This window comes from Hyperolius riggenbachi, chromosome 8 (assembly GCF_040937935.1).
Source record: "Hyperolius riggenbachi isolate aHypRig1 chromosome 8, aHypRig1.pri, whole genome shotgun sequence".
Lineage (NCBI taxonomy): Eukaryota > Metazoa > Chordata > Amphibia > Anura > Hyperoliidae > Hyperolius > Hyperolius riggenbachi.
In genome coordinates this window covers 64,986,004-65,008,367 of record NC_090653.1, presented here as the reverse complement: position 1 = coordinate 65,008,367, position 22,364 = coordinate 64,986,004, and the positions used below count along the sequence as shown (strand labels likewise).

Below are 22,364 nucleotides of genomic sequence, written 5' to 3'. Positions count from 1 at the left end.
CAAATGTAGTATGGGGGCCAACAGATTATGAACAAACACTAAAGCTACGTACACATAGAGTTGAGCCGAAATTTTCGAAAATTTCGCGTTACTATAATTACGCATGCGAAATTTGCTATTACGATGCAAAATTATGGTAGCGTAATTGCCATTAAAATCGTAATTGAAAATACCGTAAGCGTAATTTTCAATGCGTAATTTCGTGTTTCGTTCATAACGTAATTTTGCGTTAAAACCATAACGTAATTTCGCGTTAAACCATCCCGTAATTTCGCAAATTTCGTAATTACTTGTTAGCTATTAAAAATTACTTGTTCGCATTAGCCAATCAGAAGCGAAATCAGCGGTAGTCAGACGAACGCTAACAAATTTTTGCATAGAAAAGCTTTTTCGCGTTAAATAATGTAAAAACTAAGCATGCGCAGTTCAAGGGTGTAAACTACGCTTACAAACGTTTGCATGCAAGGCAAACGTAATTTTGCGATACCCACCGTAACGCGAAAACGGCGCGAAAATTAACGCTTACAGTAATATGAACTATCGCGAAATTACGTTATGTAACTACGCTTACAAACGGTTGCATGCAAGGCAAACGTAATTTCGCGATACCCACTGTAATGCGAAAATTACGCTTAGGCGGAATTTCGCAAAATCCTTCTTCATTACGATTATGTACTTACGGCCATAATCGTAATTACACTAATTATGCGAAATTTTGTGAAATCGTAATTAAGTCATTACGCTCATCTCTGCGTACACACATACGACAACGATCGTTCGTTGTGAACGACGAACAATCTTTTAATTGACGAAAGAACGGCCTAGCTTTTAAAGGTGTGTAACGATCTGATCGTTTGTTAACGAACGATCCGGAACAACATCACATACTGTTCCTGGAAATTACATTATAGGAAGTTCCGCCCGCACGTAACGAACGGTTCAAAACGTACGTTACACTTTAAAACTGACGTTACGTATATGACACAAGTAAATTTCTATTTCATACTGCCGGTAGTAGAGCATCTCGATAATATAGTGTTGACAAAACATACAAAAATACACTTTGTCCTGGTAAAATTAAAATGATGGTATAATCATGTAGTTTACAATGCATCACTGGGCACAATCATAAAACGAACGTTACATCGCGAGGGGAAAATTTAATGCGCTGTGACTATAACACGAAGTGCACATGTCTTGCATACTACGAACGACCGTTTCTTAACGATGTACTACTTTTGCTAACGATCATCGTTTAAAAAAAATCTGCCAGGACAGATCTTTTGTTTTTAACAATCTAGCTCGTCCATCGTTTGACTTAATGATCGTTGGCTGCTTTTTTTAAACGATCGTCGTTTGAAATGATCGGGGAACGATCGTTTCAAACGACTATAGTCGCATGTGTGTACGCACCTTAACAGATTATTCAGATAAGAGTACGTACACACATCCAATATTGATTGGCCAATTTTAACACATCCATGTAGTATGAGATCCAACAGATTTTAAATACTATGAACAGATTGTGTAGGTACGCTCTCATACTACATAGAAATGGTAAAATTGGCAAATCATAGGGCAATCAAAATTGGATGTGTGTAAGAATAGAGAGGTATGGATAATGTTACTATTTCTAACTGTAAAGCCTGGTACACACTTTAAATTATAATTGGCCGTTCACTGACCAATTTTATCACTTCCATGTAGTAGGAGGGCCAACGGATATTGAATACGATAAGCAGATTGTGCATACAAACCCTCATGCTACATGGGGAGGTAAACTTGGTCAGCGATTGGCCAATCATAATTAAAAGTGCGTACCAGGCTTAAGCATGGGGTGGAGGGGCACTTGGCTGCAGCGCTCAGATCTCTGTAGCTAGACATGCAAGGTATGGCTCCAGTTTCATGATTTAATGATTTGGGTCTGTGTGGCTGATATTGTGGTGAAACCCCTCCCACAGTGTGATGTCAGGGCCATGTTCCTGACAGTTTGCTGCCGGTTATCCTTGTCCCCGACTGTCCATCAGAGGGGCTCACAATCTATTGGCCTCAGCACAGCCTGGGCCCAATTTTTGGGAATCCAGTACTTGCATGTATTGGGGATGTAGGAGGAATATTGGGTAAAAACAAGTGAAAATATATACTGTATATACACACACTTGTTTTGTTTTTTTGGGAGACAGGTTTACTTTAAGGCCTCTTTCACAGTGGGACATTAAAGTCACATGTTAGAAAAATGTATAACGCAGACTAACGCACAGCAATACAAAGTCTGTGCGACATTCACAGTGCACACGTTGCGTTGTGTGTAATGTGTACCAATACAAATCTACAGTCACTATCTCGTTCTTTAACCGGGGACTACCTGTATTTAGAAAGTGCTGCATGCTGTGCGTTTAGCAATACATCTGCTGCGTTGTGTGTGTTGCACATGCTCAGTAATGTTTTTTTTTTTTTAATGTAACGCATGCGCCGGTTTCGTTCCATCACTGTGCGATGAAAACGGCGCACCAAACGCAGGGCTAAAGAATGTACTATAAGGCCAGGTGCACACCAGAGGAGTTTTTCTGAGCGTTTTGAGTTTTTAAATCTGCTGCTAATGTTATCCTATGTGTCTGTGCACACTGGAGCAATAAGGTTTTATTATTTATTATTTATTTATTTATTGTATTTATAAAGCGCCAACATATTACGCAGCGCTGGACAATAAATAGGGATACATACAATATTTAGGGGTGACATACAGCAATATGACAATACAGGAATACAAGAAAACCAGATCACACCGCACAGTATGAGTACCAGGTAATGCTTAGTCAGTCACTGGAGGGGAGCATGGAGATTAGGCAAGTTAGGTTCACTCAGATGCATAGCATGGGTTCACAGTAATGGGTGCATGATCAGGTTGGACACAAAAGGAGGAGGACCCTGCCCAAAGGCTTACAATCTAAAGGGAGAGGTAGGGACACGAGAGATAGGAGACCAGAGTTCAGCTGCGGGTTTAGAGCACTTGTGAGGGGTAGTAGGCCAGAGTGAAAAGGTGAGTTTTGAGGGCTTTCTTGAAGATGTTGAAGGAGGGGGCTGTCCTAATGGGTGGAGGTAGGGAGTTCCATAGTGTTGGAGCAGCTCTTGAGAAGTCCTGGAGGCGTACATGGGACTAGGTGATGCGGGGGGCGGTTAGGCGAAGTTCATTGGAAGAGTGGAGTGAGCGGCTAGGTGTGCACCTCTGAGTAAGATCGGAAATGTAGGTTGGACAGGTTTTGTGGACAGATTTGTAGGTCAGACACAGTATCTTGAATCTGATTCTGGACTGGATAGGAAGCCAGTGGAGGGATTCAAGGAGGGGATCCGCCATGGTGGAGCGATGGGAGCAGTGGATAATTCTGGCTGCTGCATTCATGATGGACTGCAGTGGGGCTGTTCGGGTCATAGGGAGACCAGACAGCAGGGCATTGCAGTAGTCAAGGCGGGAAATTATGAGGGCATGGATGAGGAGTTTGGTGGTGGCAGAGGTCAGGAAAGGGCGAATCTTACAGATGTTACGAAGGTGGAAGTTGCAGGACTTTGTGAGGTTTTGGATGTGGGGAGTGAAGGAGAGTGCGGAGTCCAGGGTGACACCCAGACAGCGGGCTTGAGAGGTAGGGTGAATGGTAGTGTGGTTAACAGTGACATGCACATCTGGGAGGTTTATGGATGTCCGGGGTGGGAAGATCATAAATTCCGTTTTGTCTAGGTTTAGTTTCAGGAACCTAGCGGACATCCAGGAGGAGATGGCTGATAGACAGGAGGAGGCCTTGTCCATGGTAGTGGTGGATATGTCAGGGGTGTGGAGGTAGATCTGGGTGTCATCTACATACAGATGATAGTTAAAACCCATGGAGGAGATAACCTTGCCAATGGAGGATGTGTATAGGGTGAACAGTAGGGGGCCAAGGACCGAACCTTGGGGGACTCCCACCGAGAGGTGGTTGGGGGTGGATGAGGACTCATTGAAGGCGGTCGTGAAGGAGCGGTTGGAGAGGTAGGATGAAAGCCAGGACAGGGCAAGATCGTGAATGCCCATGGACTGGAGGAGTAGGGGATGATCTACTGTGTCAAAAGCTGCTGAAAGGTCAAGAAGGAGGAGAAATGGAGTATTTACCTTCAGCTTTAGCTAAGGCAAGGTCATTGACCACTTTTGTAAAAAACCCCATAGCATTACATTGGGAAGAGCTTTTAGAGGTTTCAAAAGCTCTTCCCAATGTAATGCTATGGTTTTTTTTTTACAAAACCTCATTGCTCCAGTGTGCACAGACACATAGGATAACATTAGCAGCAGATTTAAAAACTCAAAACGCTCAGAAAAACTCCTCTGGTGTGCACCAGGCCTAAGGTCCAAGTTATAGTCTTTCAATGCGTTGCATTAGGGGCACGTTATGCGACCTTAACGTTGCATCAAACGCAACGCTTACTGTGAAAGAGGCCTAAATGTGCACACAACAAACCTACTGATATGTTTTGAGGATGTGGGAGGAAACAAGAGTAACCGGAAGTAAACAAACATAGCCACAAATGTCATGCAGACAGTGTCCTGGCTGGAATGGGACTTGGCAGGCACCCAGCACTGAAAGATAAGATGCAAAGCCCTGAGCCAGAGTGGTGCCCTTTGCTTTGTCTTTGATCACTGAAGCCACCTATCAACAGGAAATCTGGATGGACAAGGTTAAGGATCAGTATGACATGTGCAGGAAAATATATAATTTACATATTAATTCAGATACATTTTCCTCTGAAACTTCAGATCATTTCCATGCATAGAAGCACCCATTCCATGTTCAGCATTCCCGCTTGGGGCAGCAGCTCCCTTAAAGGGAACCTACACTTAGACGCATATGGGCGTTTTCTTTTTTACTTCAATCGTTTTTATTGGATTTTATAAGATAAAACATTAACATAAGTCTGCACAGACTATAAAGACATTGGCATTTGGTTAGGCTGTAGGAAAGTTTACAGTCATGTACAGGCTTTAACATCAATAACAGTCATAACAGGAGTGATAGGGATAATCATAATCAAGTATCAGTGGCATTGTCGACTGGCATATATAAAGCAACCAAAGGGTTGTGGTAGTTTAGGGCATTGCCTTCGTTGTATTATGTAAAGATTAGTCATGGTGGCTATAGTTGCGACAAAATGACTCTTGCCCATTCATGGAACCAAAATTTTGGCTGGGCATGAGCCTATTTTGTTCTGATAGTGTGGTTAGCTAATGCTACCTGTCTCCCAGTGGAGGCAGGGATAGATATCTGGAGGGCCTGTCTAACAATAAGTAAGGAAAGTAGTAAAGGAGGAAAGGGGGGAGAGAGGAAAGAAAGACGTGAGGATAGAAAGAGAAGTGAGGTAGAGTATGGGACGAGGAGAGAGTCAGCTGTAGCAAATCAGCCTGGGCAGTGAGGGCCAGGGTGGCTTCAGGGTGTCAAACCGCGCCGATCCTAGCGCTATAATCAGCCCCCAGTAGGTATTCCATGAAGGAAGACCAGATTTTGTTGAATTTAGTCATGTTGTCTTCTAGTCTGGCACGCAATTTCTCAAAGAAGAGGATGCGGCTTAATCTGTTCTTCACTAAGTCGAAGGAGAGGAGACTAGAGTTCCAAGCTGCGGCGATCGTCAGTTTAGTTGCTGTGAAGATATGATTTACTAACGTATTTTGCGGTTTAGTAAGTAAGGTTTGGGTAAGGGAGGCCCAGTAAAGTATGGACTGGGTTCCTAGGTATTGGTTGGTTGACTAGCGAGGAGGCCCAAGTACACACTCTTAGCCAGAGTCGGCGGACTTTAGTACATTTCCACCATATATGGACATGGGTTCCAGGAGTGTTACAGCCTCTGAAGCAGTTTGGGGATGTATTGCTTTTAAACTTGGCCAAACGGGAAGGAACCAAGTACCATCTGAAAAGTAGCTTGTAGTTAACTTCGACTAGGTCGGCATTGATAGAAATTTTGGGGATATTAGTCCAAATGTCAGACAAGTCTTCAGGATCGATCGAGATATCTAAATCTTTCTCCCAGTCAACTATATATTTGGGCTTGTGCTTGGGTTGTGCATGGGATAATGCCTTATATATGGTTGAGACAATGCCAGGTGAAAGTGGGTCTGTAGCGCAGATATGCTCAAATGGGGTTCTAGTTAAAGGAGAATCTGTGAGGGAGAGGTGGGATTTAACAAAGTGTGAGATCTGCATGTATCGAAATCTTTCAGTGGGGGGGGGGGGGAGTTGCTTATGCTCATGTAGGAAGGCTAAGGTTTTCATGCCTGTGTCTGAAGATAAGGCATAAACCGTAGTGAGGTGGGAATTTACCCACCAATGGAAGCTAGCTGGTGAGATTAACCCTCCTGGCGGTTTGCAAAAAAATCGCCAGGGGGCAGCAAATCTTTTTTTTTAAATTTTTTTTTTTTTTTTCATGTAGCGAGACAAAGTCTCGCTACATGATAGCCGCTGCTCAGCGGCATCCCCCCAGCCCCTCCGATCGCCGCCGGCGATCGGAGATCCGGAGATCCCGTTGAAAGAACGGGATCTCCTGGAGGGCTTCCCCCGTCGCCATGGCGACGGGCGGGATGACGTCACCGACGTCATCGACGTCGTGACGTCAGAGGGGACTCCGATCTGCCCCATAGCGCTGCCTGGCACTGATTGGCCAGGCAGCGCACGGGGTCTGGGGGGGGGGGCGGCCGCGGCGAGAGGAATTGCGGCGGATCGGCGGGTAGCGGCGGCGATCGGGCACTGCACGCAGCTAGCAAAGTGCTAGCTGCGTGCAGCAAAAAAAAAATTATGCAAATCGGCCCAGCGGGGCCTGAGCGGTGCCTTCCGGCGGCATAGCCCGAACTCAGTTCGGGCTTACCGCCAGGAAGGTTAAGGCTGCAGGGAAGGAGGGGTTCCCTAGGAAAGATGCAAGGGGCGTTTTCTTTTAAACAATACCACTTGCTTGGCAGTTCTGTAGATCTCTTTGGCTGCAGTAATGGCTGAATCACAGACCTGCAACAAGCATGCAGATAATCCAGTCTGACTTCAGTCAGAGCACCCTATCTGCATGCTTGTTCAGGGGCTGTGGCTAAAGGTATTAGAGACATAGGATTAGCATGAGAGTCAGGCAACTGGTATTATTTTAAAAGGAAAAATCCATATCCTTCTCAAGTGAGAGGGATATGGAGGCTGCCATATTTATTTCCTTTTAAACAATACCAGTTGCCTGGTAGCCCTGCTGGTCTATTTGGCTACTGTAGTGTCTGAATAACACCAGAAACAAGCATACAGCTAATCTTATCATATCTGACAATAATGTCAGAAACACCTGATCTGCTGCATGCTTGTTCAGGGTCTATGGCTAAAGGCAGAGGATAAGCAGGGCTACTAGGCAACTGGTATTGCTTAAAAGGAAATCAATATGGCAGCCTCCATATCCCTCTCGCTTCAGGTCTCCTTTAAGGTTCATATACACTTTAGAATAAACTTGTCCAAGGCGGCCTTGGACAAGAATCTAGTGCCCAAATACGTTGGTGAGAGAGCCGGCATGCCAGATCATCTCGTCTGAGCACAGCCCCATGCCAATGTTCTCTCCCTTACTCAGTCATGCTCTGCACATCCCTCTGCTGCCCTTCCCAATGACGGCACACTTCACAAGCCTGCAGGCTAGAGACATGTCTGTACAGCCTCAGCCAGATACTGTCACCCGATAGGACCGTGTCCCAAGCAGGGATGGGCTCACGAGTAATCACGAGTCCGTAAGGACTCCAATTCTTAATTAAAATAAGCCTTAATTGCTGCAGCTGTGCGGCTGGATGATAAGGGGTTATTTACCCACAATTCCGCCGTCCTGCCTGCACTCCAAATAGCTTGCACGTGTCCTATTGGACGCGTTGCAAGCCTCACTACATGCACTTCCTCCTTCCAACTTGGAGGAAGTGCGCGTAGTGAGACTTGCAACGCGTCCAATAGGACACGTGCAAGCTATTTGGAGTGCAGGCAGAACGGTGGAATTATGGGTAAATAACCCCTCATCATCCAGCCCCATAAGGCTCATTTTAATTTTGAATTCGAGTCCTTATGGACTCATGATTACTCGTGAGCCCATCCCTGGTCCCAAGCCCTGCCCCTCAACACTAATGTAAAGTGTGTACCCATGTTTATCATCATACATTTGTACTTTATTGGTCATGTTGCCAAGGGTTCTCCTTGAAAGCGATATTATTAAAAATAAAAAAATTAGCTCTACACAATACATAAAGCCTGCAAATAAAATGCATACCTGACATGCAAAAGCTGGAGAGCAGTGAGAGCACAGCAAACCCTGGAGTGCATGTTGTGCCAAGCTTGTCATACATACATCTCTGCCATGCCATCTTCTGCACAGTAATCAATGTCGGCTGGTAATGCCTGAAAGAGAAAAACAAAAAAAAATTACAGAGAGGCATTTTGAAAGACCAATTAGTGTCTAGTGTACAATGGGCTCTATTCTCAAAGACTTCCCGCATGCGGTAAAGTACATGCGGGAAGTTTGCACCCAAAATACCGGCAAGTTGGGATTCTCAAAATGTTCCGCATGTTTTTTCCGCATGCGGAAAAAGTGTGATAAAAGTGCGGGATTCATGCGGTAAAATTTCCGCAAAAGTCGGTATTTTCCGCAATAAAAGATCAATTCTCAAAGATGTTCAGGCGCATCATTTCTTCGTTAATTACCGAATTTTTATCACCTACAAGTAGTAGGTGATATATTCCGCATCCCATTGACTTTAATGAAGTGTGGAGGCTTAAGGGCTGTGCTTGGTGGACTTTAACTTTTTTTTTTTAAACACTTTTTAATGCGACCTTTTTACCGCATGATTCCCGCATGAATAATGCCTGTTTCCGCATCTTTTTTCCCGCATGCGGAAAACATGCGGAAAATATTAGTGAATGTGGAAAAAATGCGGAGTTTACCGCTGGCGGGAATATAGCGGTAACATTTTGCGGAAAATTTGGCTCTTTGAGAATAGAGCCCAATGTGGGACTTGCTCCATCTTTTCACTTACACTCATCTTTATGGATTTACTGTGCAAATGTTTTTGTTTAGTACAGCAGTGACCACTAGAGGGCAAGATTGCACGTATGGCCAGCACAGCTGCCTTTCTAGCTGAACACATGAAGCACAGAATGTGCCACCTACTGGCTACAACTAGAAAACATATTTCTCCTGAAAATTACCAGTGTAAATGAAACCTTTAGAGGTTTACTTTATAATGCTTTAGGAGTAAACATAACAACAGGCTGGATAGTGTACTGGTTAAGGGTTCCGCCTTTGACATGGGAGACCAGGGTTCGAATCCTGGCTAGGTCAAGTACCTATTCAGTAAGGAGTTCAAGGCAAGACTCCCTAACACTGCAGGGTGGCCTCCTGAGCGCGTCCCAGTGGCTGCAGCTCTTGAGCGCTTTGAGTCCGACAGGAGAAAAGCGCTATACAAATGTTCGGATTATTATTATTAAAAATAATGGCGATGATCGCAAAGGGGGGGAAAAAAGAGGAAAAGCAGCTTTACATTTTTTTGTGTTCTAGAAGGCGTTTCCTCGCTCTTAGGCCCGGGAACCACTGAAGCTTGAAATCGCTGCGATTTCCAGAATTGCAAAGTACTGGTTAATTAGGGCTGGGACTCACTAGTTTTTTTGAGTGTTTAGGGAGAGCTTTCAATCGCTAGCCATTTCCCTAAACGCTCTGCTAATGTAAATGGATGGGACAGATTCCACTAGAGCGATTGCGATTAGGCAAATCGCAATCGCAAAACATGCAGCATTTTGGGAGCGTTTTCATTCTAATGAATTGTATAGGATCAGGGAAATCACTCTCAAAATCTATCACAAATGCTATTACAAATAGCTAGCGATTGTGATAGCGCTCAGCGCTTTCTAGTGGGTCCCAGGCCTTAGAGTGATTTCCCAGAACAATTGCAATTTGCTGGTTATGGATAGCTTTGGGGGAAAAAAAAAAATCACAAAAACACTGCAACCTGCAAATGTGCTTTGAGGAAATAGAAACCGCGGCAGAGGAACCGTCTGCATAGACTAACATTAGCCTAGCACTTTTAGAATCTTTGCAAGTGGGTCTCACGCCTTATAACAGGCCTCTCAGGCTATGTTTCCACTGTAGCGTGACATTGTCGTCTGCAAAAAATATTATAAGAGCTTTCTGCTTGGTGAAAATTTGCATTTAATTTTTACGCGTTTTGTACGAAAATTTGCATTCGTTAAATATAACATAATCTGCCTAGTAACAGCTTAGTTATGACTGCTGACAACTTCCTGTAACCATGGATCTAATGCGAATTTTCGCGGAAATAACGTGAAAATTTGCATTGACTATACAAAGCATTGTACGTGAATCGTACCCGATGCCTGAAGCGGCGAAAGAGCAGCGGCGAAAGAGGGTCCCCCCAGCCGCCTGAGCCCTGCGCAGCCGGAACAAATAGTTCCGGCCAGCGCTAAGGGCTGGATCGGAGGCGGCTGACGTCAGGACGTCGGCTGACGTCCATGACGTCACTCCGCTCGTCGCCATGGCGACGAAGTAAGCAAAACACGGAAGGCCGCTCATTGCGGCCTTCCATGTTACTTTTGGCCGCCGGAGGCGATCAGAAGAACGCCTCCGGAGCGCCATCTAGTGGGCTTTCATGCAGCCAACTTTCAGTTGGCTGCATGAAATAGTTTTTTTTAATTTAAAAAAAACCCTCCCGCAGCCGCCCTGGCGATCTTAATAGAACGCCAGGGTGGTTAAGAGGCAAAGGGCGGGGATCACTCACCTTTTCCGCGTTCCATCGTGCGCTTCACTGTCGTCACTTCCTGCAACGCCATCCACTTACACCGCTAGGCCTAATACCCCCTTTCTGCCCGCTACCCCTCCAGCTCGGCGGGCGGCCCCCCGCACCCATACAGGCGGGTGCCGCCCCCCCAGAAATGCCGCCTGAAGCAAATGTTTCACCCCGTCTCATGAGCGGGCCGGCCCTGCTGCCAGGACGAAATACGTCGTCCCCTGTGTTAAAGTTCAGAATGTAAAATTGGGGTGAGGATTCAAGCTGACAGAGGTAGAATAAAAAGTTGTCTGAGCAAAGCGAGGGCCGCAGCCCAGCGAGTGACGCGAACGGGCAAGGACACAGGGATTCCAGTAAAGTGGGTAATTCAAATAAATTAAAATCATTCGAATGAATAAATTAATTTTCTTCTATGCTATGCAACCAGTAGGTGGCGGGCTTGCACAATCTTTGCTTTTTATTCCCCCTCCCTCAGCTAGAAAGCCTCTAATCAGGAGGCAGAAAAGGGGCAGAGCTACTGCTAAGATGGCTGCTGGAGAGGAAACTCCAGCAGCTTAAAGGCCTGTACACACTGCTGCGCTTTTCAAATCGCATGCGCTTTTTAATCACAAGGTCTTTTGAAAAATAATGAAAATCGTGAAGACCTGTACACACTGGTGCGATGTGCTTTTTCTATTCTCATGAAGACTTGCGATTTAAAAATCGCATGCAGTGTGTACAGGCCCTTACACTATAAATTAAAGCTTTTTCTAACGCTTGTGGCCCCCTACACATTGCAATTCCGATTTTCCCTGGATGCTATTAAAACAAAAAAAGCAGAAAAAAAATGCAAATCGTAATCGCATGTAGTGTGCAAGAGGCCTTAGGCCCCCTGCAACTCCGATTTGCGATTCTGATTTTCCCTGGATGCCAGGAAAAGAAAAATGCAAAGAAAGGAAAAAAAAACCCACACACAACATGCAGTACTAAAAAAAAAAAAAAAAAAAAAATCGGAAATCTGAATCCCATGTGAAAATCGATTAAAAATTGCAAATTGGAATAGCATGTAGTGTGCAAGAGGCCTTACACAGGTTTTGTTAGATAAATATCTCAGCTACATGGGGTTGTAACTTTTATGTGATTTAACTGCCATGACTACTAGTAGTCATAGCCCCCAACCATCCCGGATTCGTCGGGACGGTCCTGGGTTGGGGGTGATGTCCTGCTACCCTGGGCCCCCCCTTGTGTCCCGGCAGGCGGAAGAGAGGAAGAAAAAAAAAAAGGCACCAGCCGCGGACGGCCGCTGAAGTGTACTAATGCGGCGGGGAGCAGAGCCGACATCACTTCTCCCTCACTCCCCATCATTGCCCCCCTCTTGAATCCCCTAGGAAATGCAGAGATCGTGCGCAGCGGGCGTTTAGTTTACCTTACCGGTCGGTCACCTGCTTCTTTCTACTTCCTGTTTCCCATGACGCTAAACAGGATGTAGGAAGCCGGCCGCCGGAACGGTAAGGTAAACTGAACGCCCGCTGCGCACGATCTCTGCATTTCCTAGGGGATTCACAAGGGGGGCCATGATGGAGAGCGAGGGAGGGAGGAGTGATGTCGGCTCTGCATTAGTACACTTCAGTGGCTGTCCGCGGCTGGTGCCTTGATCTTTTTTTTTTCCTCCTCTGCCCACTGGCACCCTCCAATCCACCCCCCACAGAGTGCCACCCACCCAGAGTGGCACCCTCCAATCCACCCAGAGTGGCACCCTCCTACCCAACCACCCAGAGTGGCACTCTCCTACCCACCCACCCACAGAATGGCACCCTCCTACCCACCCACAGTGACACCCTCCTCCCCACTACCAGAGTGGCACCCTCCTACCCACTCACCCATAGTGGCATCCTCCTTACCACCCACCCAGAGTGGCACCCTCCTACCCAGAGTGGCACACTGCTAACCACCCACCCATCCAAAGTGGAACCCTCCTATCCAACCACCCAGAGTGGCACCCTCCTACCCACTACCAGAGTGGCACCCTCCTAACCACCCACCCAGAGTGGCACCCTCCTACCCACCCAGAGTAGCACCTTCCTACCCACCCATTCAAAGTGGCAGCCTCCTACCCACCCAGAGTGGCACCCTCCTACCCACCCAGAGTGGCACCTTCCTACCCACCCAGAGTGGCACCCTCCTACCCACCCAGAGTGGCACCCTCCTACCCACCTACTGGCACCCTACTCCCCAGGCAGAGTGGCACCTTCCTCCCAACCCACTGACACCCTACTGCCCACACACTGGCACCCTCCTCCTACCCACTAGCACCCTCCTCCCCACCCTTGTCCCGCCCATTGTCACCCTCTCCCACCCTTCTGAAAAATCTAGGGTGTGGCTTAAGGCCGCACAGGGGGCATGGCTTAAAGGGACACTTAAGTCAAACAAAAAAAATGAGTTTTACTCACCTAGGGCTTCCAATAGCCCCCTGCAGCTGTCCGGTGCCCTCGCCGTCTCCCTCCAATCCTCCTGGCCCCGCCGGCAGCCACTTCCTGTTTCGGTGACAGGAGCTGACAGGCTGGGGACGCGAGTGATTCTTCACGTTCCCAGACACATTAGCACCCTCTATGCTGCTATATTATATATGCTATAGCAGCATAGATGGCGCTATTGTGGCCAGGAACGCGAAGAATCACTCGCGCCCCCAGCCTGTCAGCTCCTGTCACCGAAACAGGAAGTGGCTGCCGGCGGGGCCAGGAGGATCAGAGGGAGACGGCGAGGGCACCGGACAGCTGCAGGGGGCTATTGGAAGCCCTAGGTGAGTAAAACTCATTTTTTTTGTTTGACTTAAGTGTCCCTTTAAGTGTACCTCTTTCTCATCTTCCAAAGTTGGGAGGTATGACTACTAGGGATGATCAATGATATGCAAATACTTCTGAATTTATGCAAATATACATTTTTATGCAAATATATGCAGCTTGAAATTGGACCAATCAATTTAAACCTGTGTGTGACTTGACTGGTCCATTATCAAGTTGCATATATTTGCATATCATTAATCATCCCTAATGACTACCACAGATCGTCTCTGCTAAATGCAATATTGTTTGAGGGCTGGTGCACACCAAAACCCGCTAGCAGATCCGCAAAATGCTAGCAGATTTTTAAACGCTTTTTTTTATTTTTATGAGGCGTTTTGCTAGCGTTTTGCGGATTGCTGCTGCGGTTTTCAGTATAGTAGATTTCATATATTGTTACAGTAAAGCTGTTACTGAACAGCTTCTGTAACAAAAACGCCTGCAAAACCGCTCTGAAGTGCCGTTTTTCAGAGCGGTTTGCGTTTTTCCTATACTTAACATTGAGGCAGAAACGCATCCGCAATCCAAAAAATGCCTCACCCAGGCATTTTTCGTTTCTGCAAAACGCCTGCCGCTCTGGTGTGCACCACCCCATTGAGATACATTGACCAAGCAGATCCGCAGCCGCAAGCGGATCTGAAAACGCGGAAAAAGCCGCTCGGTGTGCACCAGCCCTTAACCTCCTTGCCGGTTATCCCGAGCTCAGCTCGGGGTAACCTGCGCAGGAGGATATCTCAGGCCCCGCTGGGCCGATTTGCATAATTTTTTTTTTGTTACAAGCAGCTAGCACTTTGCTAGCTGCTTGTAACTTCCGATCGCCGCCGATCCGCCGCAATCCGCCGCGCCGAGTCGCTCCCCCCCGCCCCAGAGCCCTGCGCTGCCTGGCCAATCAGTGCCAGGCAGCGTTGAGGGGCGGATCGGGATTCCCTATGACGTCCCGACGTCCATGACGTCGGTGACGTCATCCCGCCCCGTCGCCATGGCGACCGGGAAAGCCCTGCAGGAAATCCCGTTCTCAACGGGATTCCCTGCATACTCTGATCGCCGAAGGCGATCGGAGTGGGTGGGGGGATGCCGCCGCTTAGCGGCTATCATGTAGCGAGCCCTTGGCTCGCTACATGATTTAAAAAAAAAAAAAATTAAAAAAAATGTGCGGCGCTGCCTCCTTGCCGGATTTTTTAGACCGGCAAGGAGGTTAAAGGATACCCGAAGTGACATGTGACATGATGGGATAGACATGTGTATGTACAGTGCCTAGCACACAAATAACTATGCTGTGTTCCTTTTTTTCTTTCTCTGCCTGAAAGAGTTAAATATCAGATATGTAAGTGGCTAACTCAGTCCTGACTCAGACAGGAAGGGACTAAAGTGTGACCCTCACTGATAAGAAATTCCCCTTTTTACCTCTTTCTTGCTCTCAGAAGCCATTTTCTGCTAGGAAAGTGTTTTATAGTTGGAATTTCTTATCAGTGAGGGTCACTCTGTAGTCACTTCCTGTCTGAGTCAGGACTGAGTCAGCCACTTACATACCTGATATTTAATGCTTTCAGGCAGAGAAAGTAAAAAAAAAGGTACACTGCATAGTTATTTGTGTGCTTGGCACTGTACATACCCATGTCTATCTCATCATGTCACTTTGGGTATCCTTGCAATTGCACAGCATGTTGGTTTTTACCACGTATGCGAATAGCATTCAATGTTTCTTTAATGGAGCTGCAAAAAGACATGTTTTGCACATGTTTTTATAAAAAAAAAAAATATATTTTTTTTCTTTCTTTCTTTCTTTCTTTCTTTTTTGAATTGTTGAAAGGCAGATTATAAAAATGTTTTACATTTTTCTATTAAGTTCATGGTGGTTTGACTCAGGGCTGTGGAGTCGGAGTCGTTGATTTCATAAACTGAGGAGTCGGATGATTTCTGTACAAAATCCACAACACTGTGAAGTATTAGACTAAGGAGTCGGAGTCGAGCGGTCGGAGCCATTTTGGGTACCCGGAGTTGGAGTCGTGGTTTCATAAACTGAGGAGTCGGAGTCGGAAGATTTTTGTACCGACTCCACAGCCCTGGTTTGACTAATGATTAGGATAGGCCCTGAGAACACTCAAGGCAGTGCATGAAAGTTAGCGTTTTGCTGCATATTCGTTTTCAGTGAGTTTGCGGTTTTTTTCCCAGCACATGCACTTTTCTTGTGTTTTGGGTGCGTTTTAATGCATTTGCAGTTCGCATATATAAAATCACACATGCGTTTTATGCTAATCAATAGGAAGTCAACAGGAAATACATCATCAAACTTAGTTAAAAATTGCACTAAAACGCAATACCTTTGCAGGTACTTATCCGTTAGCCGGGCACATCCGGCAGGTGGCGCTAATTACTATTCCCACTCCAGGCCGACATGGATAGTAGGGAAAGATGTAACTCTGGTGGAGTTTTGTCGCTACCTGCCGGATGCGCCCGGCTAACGGATAAGTACCCCTTTGTGTCACCATTGACATTCATTATGTGGATTTTAGGTGCGTTTTCCACAACGCTAGCATTTCTGCCTAGTGTGCTTCCACCTTGAATATTAAAAAAAACCGCAAATGCAAAATGCACCACAAATTCATACAAAAATGCAGAGTAAAATGCAGAACCGCACGTGTCAAAAAAATCATGGTTGTCAGCAGACAAGTGTGCTCCTCCCAGCCTTATGCATGCATGCAACATTAACCTACTGGATTTATTTCCATCTCACGGATATGTAGGACTACTAGAAGTCAGATCAGGTCTTCAACAACAATTTCCATCACCTGACAATAAAGTGCTAAAACACACAAAAAAAAACAAACAATTTCCCAAGCAGGGGGTCTTTCCCATTGATGTACACAGACTTGTCTTATGTGCACAGTAACTGGGCACCGGTGCAGGCGAGGGTTAAGCATAGCAGGCATATGTAATGTACATAAACATACATTAATACAGGGCGTGCTCTGGTGAAGTGCTGATGACAGCATCAGCCGTGTCAGTGCAGTCAGCGCAGCACACACTCCCTCTGGACACTGGCAGCGACAGGCTGTGTGGTCATCTAGTGACAAACTGGGAGGAGGCTCAGCAACAACAAGCTGGGATACCCAATCATAGGATGCTGCCAGCTCCAACTGGGGAAAGACCTTCCACCAGCCTGGAGAAGACCACCCATCGCTCGCAGCAGCTCACTGCTTCTACGAGAGGAGGACACTCACTGCACAACAAGGAGGAGAGGACACCCAGCCACTATCACCCTGAATGCTCCCTGCTCAACTCCCTGAGATAATCCAGCTTCCTGTTCCTACTGTGACTCAGCCCTGCACCTGACATACACAGCAAAGCAACACCCTACTAACTACACTACACCATAATACACACAGCCATCCACACCCACACAGCTGAATACACAGACCGGCTGCCACCCCTATCCCTAGCAGTCACGCCACTACTGTGTATGCCCTGCACTGTACTGTACAATGCCTCTGCTATTCCCACAGAAGCTCATTGTGATCGCAGCAAACACACTGGAATGCTACGCCTGGGCACAATGAGAAGTGATTGCGAAGAAGATTGGAGATCTCCATCAACTTGGTCACAACTGAGGAAAGATACTTGAGATGTACTAGTCTGATGATCACTGTAGGAGAACCTGGAGCACTACTATAAGGAGGAAAGGAGGTATAAGAACATTGCAGACACTGACAGCTGATGCTGAGCTGCAAGGAGGCTCTCCCATACTTACCTCTCTCACCTGAGCTGCAAGGAGGGTCTCTCATACTTACCTGTCTCACCTGAGCTGCAAGGAGAGTCTCTCATACTTACCGGTCTCACCTGAGCTGCAAGGAGGGTCTCTCATACTTACCGGTCTCACCTGAGCTGCAAGGAGGGTCTCATACTTACCTCTCACCTGAGCAGAGCTGCAAGGAGGCTCTCCCATACTTACCTCTCTCACCTGAGCAGAGCTGCAAGGAGGCTCTCCCATACTTACCTCTCTCACCTGAGCAGAGCTGCAAGGAGGCTCTCCCATACTTACCTCTCTCACCTGAGCTGCAAGGAGGGTCTCTCATACTTACCTGTCTCACCTACTTACCTGTCTCACCTGAGCTGCAAGGAGGGTCTCTCATACTTACCGGTCTCACCTGAGCTGCAAGGAGGGTCTCTCATACTTACCGGTCTCACCTGAGCTGCAAGGAGGGTCTCTCATACTTACCGGTCTCACCTGAGCTGCAAGGAGGGTCTCTCATACTTACCGGTCTCACCTGAGCTGCAAGGAGGGTCTCTCATACTTACCGGTCTCACCTGAGCTGCAAGGAGGGTCTCTCATACTTACCTCTCACCTGAGCAGAGCTGCAAGGAGGCTCTCCCATACTTACCTCTCTCACCTGAGCAGAGCTGCAAGGAGGCTCTCCCATACTTACCTCTCTCACCTGAGCAGAGCTGCAAGGAGGCTCTCCCATACTTACATCTCTCACCTGAGCAGAGGTGCAAGGAGGGTCTCTCATACTTAGCTCTCTCACCTGAGCAGAGCTGCAAGGAGGGTCTCTCATACTTACCTCTCTCACCTGAGCTACAAGGAGGGTCTCATACTTACCTCTCTCACCTGAGCTACAAGGAGGCTCTCATACCTCTCACTTGAGCTAAGCTGCAAGGAGGCTCTCTCATACTCACCTGAGCTGCAAGGAGGGTCTCATACTTACCTCTCCACCCTGAGCTGCAAGGCGTGTTTCTCATCTTTACTGCTCTCAGCTGAGTTGCATTGCTCAGCACTCATCCACCTGGCCCCATGGCTTCCGAGGATGTTCGCTACTGTTCCAGATTCCCATACCTGTGCCTGAAGTTTGTCCTGATAGTGTACAGCACCATTTTCTGGGTAAGTTTGTAAAGGGGTCATTTGGGTGACCAAGTACTTTTGTAAAAGTTAGTTTAAAACGTTTAGTACATTTTCCTGTACATAAGAAAACTGATATGTAATATTCCCAGAACTGTATTTGAAAGGACTTCATGCACAAAAAAAGAAACCGGGTAACTTGCTGTCTTGCTAGAATTGCTGCATAAATAAGAGCAGAAAGGACTGCAATAACATGTCAAAGAACAACTAATGATATAGGAATGTAGAAGAACCAAAATCAGCAGAAATGTGTCATACTTTACAATTAGGTGGCTTTCTGTGCTCTCTACTGATCCTTTGTGGAGTGTCCCCTCCAGGGATTGGTACTTCTAGTTTGAACAGGTTTTTCTTTTTCTACAATAGCTGAACTTTGCACAGGGCTGATCAGATATGGAAGGTAATGCTGATTAGCCACATGCAAAGATTCGGTGCAGCTTTGCTACTACCAGGTCTTGTAGATCAGAAGTGTTGTAGTCCAGGTGATTCTAGCCAGCTCCTGGCAGGACGATTTTGTTCGGTAAATTACCAAACTTCTGCCTCATGGGGGAAAACTTTAGTGAATTTGGAAAAAAAGTGTAAAATACCGCAATAGGTATTGTACCTCCAAAATGATTTTACCGAACAGAACTGCTTATTGTGAATAGAGCCCAATATAAAGTGGACCTTCTACTTTAACAGGCCCAACTCTGGAATCCCCAGAGACAAATGTCTGCTTCCTACTGGCGGTAAACTCGCTACATTTGGTCACAACCACTAATTTGTAAGAAATAGAGAAACCAGGGCAAAATACTAAAGGCTGGTCCACACCTGGCAATTTTTCAGAGCTTTGCTGATCACCGGCGATCAGCAAAGTGCTGTTACTAATGTATCCCTATGGATACATTCACACTGCCGCATTTGCGATTTCGATCAATCGCAAACACGCTGCATGCAGCGTTTTGGGGGCAATTGTGCTGTGATTCTTATTCTATCGAACAGGAATCACATGTGCAAATTGCGCTAAATCGTGAGATGTTGGCTGCAAATCGCCATTGTGGGTTAGTGGCGCTTCAAGCGCCAAGTGTGATCTAGCCCTGAGGCTACACTCACAGCGGTGTGTTGCGGTGCAGAATAACGGCTGCTTTGTAAGGTGGCTTACTGCAATGCACCACCATTGCAACATTTAAGACTTGTTCACACTATGAGCGCTTTTCGCTTTTTTAAAAGCGCTGGTGATTTTAAAAAGTGCTTTAAGGCACACTGCAAATCCGTTTTGCGATTCAGTTTCCGATTTGCAATTACGATTTTTCCCTGAATGCAATCAACAGAAAAAACGGAGGCAACAACGCAGCATGCAGTAACGATTAAAAATATGAATTGGATGTAAAAACCAATTAAAAACCGGAATCGTGCGCAGGGAGCCATAGGCCTGGAACCCACTACAAATCGCTAGCACAATTGCTAGCATTTTTATGTAGCGTTATGTAAGCGATTTTATGAGCGTTTTCCATCGATTTTAAAAAGTGTAAGCTTTTTGCCAGCGACTGTAGCAATTGTAATTCTGATCGGTCCTTTCAATTTATTTTAATTTTTCTTTACAGATTGCAGTCATTTAAAATCGCACATAAATCACTATGGGCTCTATTCATAAAATGGGGCCAGGTGGATGAGTGCTGAGCAATGCAACTCAGCTGAGAGCAGTAAAGATGAGAAACACGCCTTGCAGCTCAGGGTGGAGAGGTAAGTATGAGACCCTCCTTGCAGCTCAGGTGAGTATGAGAGAGCCTCCTTGCAGCTTAGCTCAAGCTCAAACAGCGGACTTTCCCGTCCATTTAGCAAAGTGGGCATTCATAAAAGCTGTTCCCGCATGAAAATCTACAATCCCCCAGCAGAGCAAGAAATTTCCGCCTTCTGCTGTGTTTTTCTAGATTTATCTAGAAAAAAGTAACAAAATGTCCATTCATAAAGATTAGAGGAAGCGGTAAGTGGACGGGAAATACCGCTTCCTCGGATGTAGTGAGAAGCCTGCAGATTACATACAAGTGAATGGGACAGACCTCCCAGAGAGAGCAGCGCACAGAGGGACTCTGCCGGCTTAAGTGTTTCTGCATGCCTTCCGACAGCTTACCGCCAGCCTTCAGCGGGAGATCTCCGCTCTGCTATCGCAGCTGCCAACATTTTTATGAATGCCCACCCAGAAGTCTAAAATACAGATGCAGTATTTTCCCTCCACGAGTATTTTCGCCACAAATTTTTTTGAATGGAGCCCAATGTGTAGCGATTCATGAGCGATTTGCCAGCGCTTCTTTACATTGACACGCAAAAGCTCCCAAAATGCTGCATGTCGTGCGATTATGATTTTGCTAATCCCAATCGCTACTGTGGTATTTGTTACATTTATTTATATTGGCAGAGTGTTTAGGGAAATCGCTAGCGATTTAAAGCGCTCCCTAAATGCTCAAAAAAGCGCTCTAGTGGGTTCCAGGCCTAATGGCGCTTAAGCAATGTTTCTCAGGGCTAAAACATTTTAAAATACTGCAAACAGCAAAAAAAAAAAAAAAAAAAATACATTTGAAAGGACCAATCAGAATTAAAATGGCTAATCTCAAATGCTACACAATGGCTGGTAAAAAGCTTACACGTTTTAAAATCGCTCCCAAAAAGTGCCGGAGAATGCTCATGAAATTGCTTACAAAACGCTACTTAAAAACACTAGCGATATGTAGTGGGTCCCAGGCCTCAATGTGAGTATTCTCACATGAGCGTTGAGCTTTCTTTTTAATCGCAACCGCGGTTCCTGCATAATTTCCTGAGGGTTTTCGCGTCAATATAAATTATAGGGAAATCGCAAATCTTTGAAAAAGCATTTTGAAAAGTTTCAATCGCTTTTTAAAATAAATACATTGTATTTATTAAGTTCCAGGTCAAAGAATTCACTTCCTGATTGTTGTTGGGAAGAAAACAAAAACGGACAATATAAAAGCGCTTAGAAAATCGCAAATCGCTCTGAAAAGCGCAGGGAAACGCGCTCAGCACTTGCGATTTCTAATGTGATCTAGGCCTTACAGTGCGGTGAGTGTGTTGCAGTATAATGACATTGTAACACCTTGCACGTGACTCCAAAGTGCGCACGTTAGAGAGAACCCGAGGTGGCTTGTATGAATCCTATTAGCACACAGAGGCCGGGTCTGCATATAATGCCCAGCCTCTGTTGCTATACTGTTTCCCCCCAGGCCCCCCCCCCCCGCCCCCCCCCCCCCTGCGCTCTACTGTCCCCCATAAATCACATAGCCGTGCTAGTGACATCGATAGCAGGCTGTTTACATCTGCACTGCCATTCAGCGCCGCTCCCAGCCTGCGTCCCTTCCCTCCCCGCTGATTGGAGGGAAGGGATGCAGGTGGGGGAGCGACGATATAGAGGAGGCGGGGGAGTGGCGAGAGTGACAGTGTGGATGTAAACAGCTGGCTAGCGACACGCTGCCGCTGCGTGTCGCTAGCACGGCTATTTGATTTATGGGGGACAGCAGAGCGCAGGGGGGCCTGGGGGGAAACAGTATAGCAACAGAGGCTGGGTATTATATGCAGACCCGGCCTCTGTGTGCTAATAGGATTCTTACAAGCCACCTCGGGTTCTCTTTAACAGTAATAGTAAAGCGTGTTTTTCACTGTATGTGAAGCAACCCGTGGATAACATGTGGGGCCTTTTTCCCGAGCTGTTGCATTGCACTCCGGCTGTCACAAAAAACGCAATGCAACTCCCGCCCTGAACCTAGCCTAAGAGTGCAGTACACACATTCAATTTTAGTTGGCCAATGACCGGTCAATTTCACTACTTCCATGCAGTATGAGAGCTTACCTACACAAT

At 46.4% G+C, this 22,364-nt stretch overlaps 2 protein-coding genes across 10 annotated transcripts in view; one reads left to right on the top strand and one right to left on the bottom strand.

The window, feature by feature from the left end:
- The window catches only part of MAP4K1 (mitogen-activated protein kinase kinase kinase kinase 1), a 241,426-nt gene that overhangs the window by 146,181 nt on the left and 72,881 nt on the right, over nt 1-22,364 (bottom strand). For 4 of the 9 annotated variants that reach the window (XM_068250530.1, XM_068250536.1, XM_068250531.1 and 1 more), the window contains one exon: nt 8,281-8,408. The exons of 1 other annotated variant lie outside the window; for it this stretch is intronic. In XM_068250530.1, the coding sequence (XP_068106631.1) occupies nt 8,281-8,352 (72 nt within the window). In that variant the 5' untranslated portion in view covers nt 8,353-8,408. Of the gene's footprint in view, nt 1-8,280; nt 8,409-15,947; nt 16,008-16,577; nt 16,658-22,364 lie in introns of those variants that run through there. 4 more of the 9 variants (XM_068250533.1, XM_068250538.1, XM_068250532.1 and 1 more) reach the window with 3 other exon arrangements.
- LOC137528855 (tetraspanin-15-like) overlaps nt 16,648-22,364 on the top strand; it is a 65,046-nt gene continuing 59,329 nt past the window's right edge. The window contains exon 1 of the mRNA XM_068250543.1: nt 16,648-18,502. Coding sequence (XP_068106644.1) covers nt 18,416-18,502 — 87 coding nt within the window. The 5' untranslated portion in view covers nt 16,648-18,415. The remainder of the gene's footprint in view (nt 18,503-22,364) is intronic.